This window comes from Otolemur garnettii, unplaced genomic scaffold (assembly GCF_000181295.1).
Source record: "Otolemur garnettii isolate 467f Iridium unplaced genomic scaffold, OtoGar3 scaffold00212, whole genome shotgun sequence".
Taxonomy (NCBI): Eukaryota; Metazoa; Chordata; class Mammalia; order Primates; family Galagidae; genus Otolemur; species Otolemur garnettii.
In genome coordinates this window covers 1,245,240-1,251,289 of record NW_003852607.1, presented here as the reverse complement: position 1 = coordinate 1,251,289, position 6,050 = coordinate 1,245,240, and the positions used below count along the sequence as shown (strand labels likewise).

At 44.5% G+C, this 6,050-nt stretch overlaps 1 protein-coding gene across 2 annotated transcripts in view; it reads right to left on the bottom strand.

Annotated features, from left to right (window-relative positions):
* LOC100944050 (zinc finger protein 83) overlaps positions 1-6,050 on the bottom strand; it is a 35,632-nt gene that overhangs the window by 25,736 nt on the left and 3,846 nt on the right. For both annotated transcript variants that reach the window (XM_023507938.1, XM_023507939.1), the window contains exon 2: positions 2,194-2,274. In XM_023507938.1, coding sequence (XP_023363706.1) covers positions 2,194-2,208 — 15 coding nt within the window. In that variant the 5' untranslated portion in view covers positions 2,209-2,274. The remainder of the gene's footprint in view (positions 1-2,193; positions 2,275-6,050) is intronic.

Sequence of the window (6,050 nt, the reverse complement as noted above, 5' to 3'; positions counted from 1 at the left end):
CTTAAAAAATAAAATAAAATAAAAATAAACAAGAAAATGCTAAGTCTATGTGGAGAAGTGGGAACTCTCATGCACTATTGCTGCATATGTAAAACGGTGCATCCATCGTGGAAGTCAGCAAGGGGGTGCCTCAAATAATTCAAAATACAATTCCCACATGATCAAACAACCCCACTTTTAGCTGTGTATATGTGAAAGTTCGAAAAGTTTCTCTTGTGGCCAGCGCCTGTGGCTCAAAGGAATACGGAGCCAGTCCCATATGATGGAGGTGGGGGGTTCAAACCCATCCCTCGCTAAAAACTGCAAAAAACCCCAAAACCCCCTCAAAAAGAAAGGTTTCTCTTGATGGATATCTGCAAACCCAAGCTCATCACAGCATCATACATAATAGCTAAGAAGAGGAAGGAATAAACACGCGATCTACAGATGAATGAGTAACAAGAATATAGTATATGCATGTAATACCACATTACTGAGCCTTAAAAAAAAAAAAAGGAAATCCTGTCACATGCTACCAAATGCATGAACCTCGAGGACTTTCTGCTAAGAAAAATATGCCAGTCACAAAAAGACAAATAATGTGAGATTCTATTCCTATGGAATACTTAACATTGTTAAATTCTCACAAAGACACCAGGAAAGATGGCAGAGAAATGAATCGTCAGAGGGGGAACTGGTGATGCTGGGCATATAGTTTCCTGGTATGAAAAAGTTCAAGGAACATGGAGTGGAATAAAGTCAATATACCTAACACTGTTAAACTGTAAAGATGCAAAGAAACAAACTTGACTGAAGGACATATCAAAGACATGATCAAGGACCCCGAAACCCAGTGCTCACCAGAACATGTGGACATGTAAAGACTTGTGATGAGAAGTCCAGAGCCATTCAAAGACAAGGAAAATATTTGAGTGTCAATGAATCTCTGTCACAGTAAAGGAGAACAAATGTAATTGTGAAAAGAAGAAAATGGAGGGATTTACCAAACTAAACATGAACCCCTTAGGACATTAAATACCTAAAATAAGATCTACAAAATAATTCAAATTAAACAGAAACATAACCAAAATGTTACTTTAAACTTGGCTGAGCACCTGTAACTCAGTGGTTAGGGCTCTGGCCACATACACTGGAGAGGTGGGTTTAAATCGGGCCTGGGCCTGAGAAAAGAACAATGACAACAAAAACAGAACAAAAAAAAAATAGCCGGACATTGTGACTGGCACCTATAGTCCCAGCTACTTGGGAGGCTGAGGCAAGAGAATCGCTTATGCCCAAGAGTTTAGGTTACTGTGAGCTGTGACACCAGGATACTCTACTGAGGGCAACACAGTGAGACTCTGTGTCAATTAAAAAAATAAGAAAAAAAAATTTTAGACTAAATGAAACAGTATTTTGTAATCGTGCAAGGACTTGCAAAGAAAGATAAAACAAACGAAGGCACAAGAAAAACCAGGTAGCATTAGAATAAACAGATTTCTGTTTCACATTTTTAAAATGCATAATTTAGGGAGGGCACCTGTGGCTCAAAGGAGTAGGGCATTGGCCCCATATATGGCAGGTGGTGGGTTCAAACCCAGCCAAAAGAAAAACTGCAAAAAAATAAAATAAAATAAAATGGATAATTTATAAAAAGACACCAAGATATGTATAAAGAATATAAACCAAAGGATATAAAATAGAGCCTAAAATACGTGAAAAAAAATGGAGCAAAGTATGAACATCTATTTTAAATATACATTTCCACAAAATAAAAAAAATTATGAACGCTTACAATAAATTGAAAAATATTAACACAAAGGTTTGTCATTTTCCTCTAGTTTTCAAAATTTCAAAGTACAAAAAGAACACAGTAGCAAGTTTTGTTTAATGAGGGAAAAATTTCACCTGCTCTGGGTAGATTCTCTAAGATGCAATTTCTCGAATCCTGGTCTATAGAGAGTGACAGTGCACCCAGATGTGAATCCTAAACAGTCCCTGCTGCCCCAAAGCACTGACACCACAGGGCCCAGATCCCCTCTCTAACTGATGTCCTTCCCAGGGCCTTGCCCTGTGGAAGCTCTGCATAAGCTCAAGTCACTGGGTCATGCGGAGAGGGACTGAGGGAAGGCAGGGTTGAGTTGCAGCAAGTCCAGTGCCTAGCATTTCAGAAAGGAGGGAGACTCCCAACAACCACCGAGAACATCACTGTACCTGAGGCACAGCCATTTCTGAATCCTTTTTTTCCTCTTCTGGGCTTCTTCTTCGTGTAACTGGATTCTTTAGTAGTGAGTCCTGAATAAGAAAAATGCTCTGCTTACTGTTTAGAATCAGTACACTCCCTCTCTGTGACACAACTACTCACCTAGGGAAGACCTCGCCCTGTGGAAAGGCAGGTCCTCGGCTGCCCACGGCACTGAGAGGGATGCAGAGATAATAAGCTCGCACAGAGACAAACTGGTGATTCTCAGACCCCCTCACCAGAGACTGCCTCCCTCCTCATGACATTCCACACACAGGGCAGCAGAGAGCTGGGCTGCACTGAGCTCCCCTCCAGGGCACAGCCCCTCACCAGTCTGTGATCACAGAGTGACCTTAGCCTTCAGCAATGGAGGACATAGAGCATTTGTGCTCAGTGCTGAACACAGACTGGATACACCTGGTCACTAGAACCATTACAAGGTAGGTCCAAACCTGACTGTGTGAAGAGGAAGAAGAGATGTATTTTCTTTTTTGTTTTCGTTTTTTTTTTTTGAGACAGAGTCTCAGTACGTTGCCCTCAGAAGAGTGCTGTAGCATCACAACTCACAGCATCCTCCCACTCCTCAGCTTAAGTGATTCTCTTGCCTCAGACTCCCAAGTAGCTGGGACTATAAGCGCCCGCCACAACACTTGGCCATTTTTCTGTTGTAGTTGTCATTGTTGCTTAGCTGACCTGGGCGGGGTTCAAACCTGCCAGTCTCGGTGTATGCGGCTGACACTGTAACCACTGTGCACAGGTGCCAAGCCAGGTGATATGTATTTTCAGAAAGCCTCCACACTGTAATGTGATACTAGGCCTGAGCTCCACTCAGAGCCGGCAAGGGCAGGACACCTCCCACCTTCTTTCTTTGCTTTTCCCTTGGAGACCTGTCACCAGTGTCCTGACAGTGAATGGTGAGGGATCCAAAAGAAATATACAGCTCAACCAACATGGACTATCAGGCGTATGGTGGGGGTGAAGAGGTGGCTGAAATATTAAGTAATGGGCAGAAGTCCTCACTGAGAAGGTGACATCAGAACAAACATGTAAGGAAAGAAGGGGGCTTGTTACCTGGAGCCAACGGGCAGGAGAATTCTAGAAAGACAGACATCCACCATTATGGCCCTGAGGGGGAGCAATGTGGGGAACAGAAAGAGGCCCATGTGGCTGGCGCAGAGCCAGCGAGCAGGACACAAGCAGATGAGGCCAGAGAGGTCCTTGGCGAGCAGAGGTGTGAGAGCCCAGCCCTGCATACTTAAATCTCCTGTCTCTCAAGAGAAGTTTTAAAGGATGTATTTCCCGACCTCTTATTAAGTTAACATGTGCTGTTTTTCTTTGCTTCATGCAAGAACGCACGGAACGCACTATTGACTGTCATGACTTAACTTGGGTTTTCATTCCCAAATGTTGTTGACCAATCACAAGGTATTGCATATCTGCACTTGCACTAGGTATTGCAAGTTTTAAAACACAGAATAATGTAACATGTTATAAAAGCTTTCTTGAGATTGCTTCTGGGTAAAATTACTTATCAATAATATTTTGGCCTCGTGTGGTGGCTTATGTGAGTAATCTTAGCCCTCTAGAGTATGAACAGGTGGACTGCTTAAGCTCAAGAGACATTGAGCTCAGCAAGACCAAGATCCCTTCTATCTATTATAAATACACAAATACTAGCCTGGCCTCGTCCTTGGTGCTTGAAGTCCTAGCTACTTAGGAGGCTAAGGCAAGACAATGACTTGAGCCCAAAGGTTTAAGGTTACTATGAGTTATGATGCCACAGCACTCTATCCAGGGCAACAGAGTACAAAAGGAAAGAAAAACAATGTGTTAAGACTTAGAGCCTAGAGCCCATGGCTCTCAGTGAGTAGGGTGCTGGCCACATATACCGAAGCTAGCAGGTTTGAGCCTGGGCCTGCTACACAATGACAACTGCAACCAAAAATACCTAGGCATTCTGGTGAGTGCCTGTAGTCCCAGCTACTAAGGAGGCTGAGGCAAGAGAATCACTTAAGCCCAAGAGTCTGAGGTTGCTGTGAGCTGTGATGCCAAGGCACTCTACCCGGGGCGACATCATGAGACTTCTCAAAAACAAACAAAAACCCTTCCAATGTGTTAAAATATAATGTCTTGGCCTGGTGCAGTGGCTCATGCCTGTAATCCTAGTATTCTGGGAGCCCCAGGCAGGTGGATTGCTTGAGCTCTGGAGTTTGAGACTAGCCTGAGCAAGACTGAGACTCTATGTTGACTAAAAATAGTAGAAAATTGCCAGGTGTCATGGTGGGCACCTGTATTCCCAGGTACTAGGGAGGCTGACACAAGAGCATGGCTTGATCTTAAGAGTTCAAACTTGTGGCTCAGCACCTATAGCTCAACCGGCTAAGGCGCCAGCCATGTACACCTAAGGTGGTGGGTTCGAATCCCCAGCCCGGACCCGCCAAAACAACAATGACAGCTGCAACCAAAAAACAGCTGGGCGTTGTAGCGGGCGCCTGTGGTCCCAGCTACTTGGGAGGCGGAGGCAGGAGACTCGCTTGAGCCCAGGAGTTGGAGGTTGCTGTGAGCTGTAATGCCATGGCACTCTACCCAGGGGGACAGCTTGAGGCTCTGTCTCAAAAAAAAAAAAAAAAAAAAAAAGAGTTCAAACTTGTTTTAAGCTATGATGTTGCCCCAGGCAACAGAGCAAGATTTATAATGTCTTTACATTGAGATAATCCCTTACTCGTTATGCTCCAGATAACCCCTTACCCTCCATCCGCCCAGATAATGGTCTGGGACCTTCCAGAAATTCAAGTTCTTGATCCCTGCCAACTACTGACAGCCGCCTTATCAGCTTCTATAACCAAACCAGCTTAAACCTACCACTTGCTTGTATGGTAGGTTTAAGCCTACCACATAACTATCCTGTACAGACATGGGTCAGGTCTGCTCTCGCATGGTCTCCTTTCTGGGACTATGGAGATAGTCACAGGCTGGATATTAAAAGACTCCATTCGGAAACTTTTGATCTGCGTGGATGGTCCTTCTCATGCTCTAACAACATACTAAAACACAGTGTAAAAAAAACGTTCCTTGGGGCCACAAGAGATATGTGAGTGATATATGCTTTGTGAGGCCCTAGGTTCAAAACCTGTATAATTGAAGTACAACTCACATGGTGGTTACCATGTTAAATATACGACAAGAAGTTGCATAAGCCCCAGGGAGCACAGGAAAGTTCTGCTCTGACTTGTGAGGATCACACACCTGAGAAAGTCCCCTTAAGACACACGAAGGTAGAGATGCCTATTACTTGGCCCGCCAAAGAGGTGAGGACACAATGAGACACTGAATTCCAGAGTTTAGGAGAGAGGGCTACAAGGGAAACAGAGACATGTCACAGGAGGTTAAACCATGAGATGAGATAATAGGGAAAGGTAGAGTGTCTTGGCGGCACCTGTGGCTCAAGGAGTAAAGCACCAGCCCCATATACTGCTGGTGGCGGGTTGAAGCCTGGTCCTGGCCAAAGACTGCAAATAAAAAAAAAGAAAGGTAGGGTGTGAACAGAGATGACAAAAGATTCAAGGAGGGAAATTCTGGGCCAGTCAGTGCCTCACACCTATAAGCCTAGTACTCTGGGTGCCCCAGACAGTATGATCCCTTGAACTCAGGAGTTCCAGACCAGCCTGAGCAATGATGAGGCTCTGTACCTAAAATCAGAAAAACTACCACAATGTGGGCACCTCTTCTCTCAGCTAGTGGGGAGGCTGAGGCAAGAGGATCTCTTTTTTTTTGAGACAGAGCCTCTAGCTATCCCCCTGGGTAGAGTGCCGTGGCATTACAGCTCACA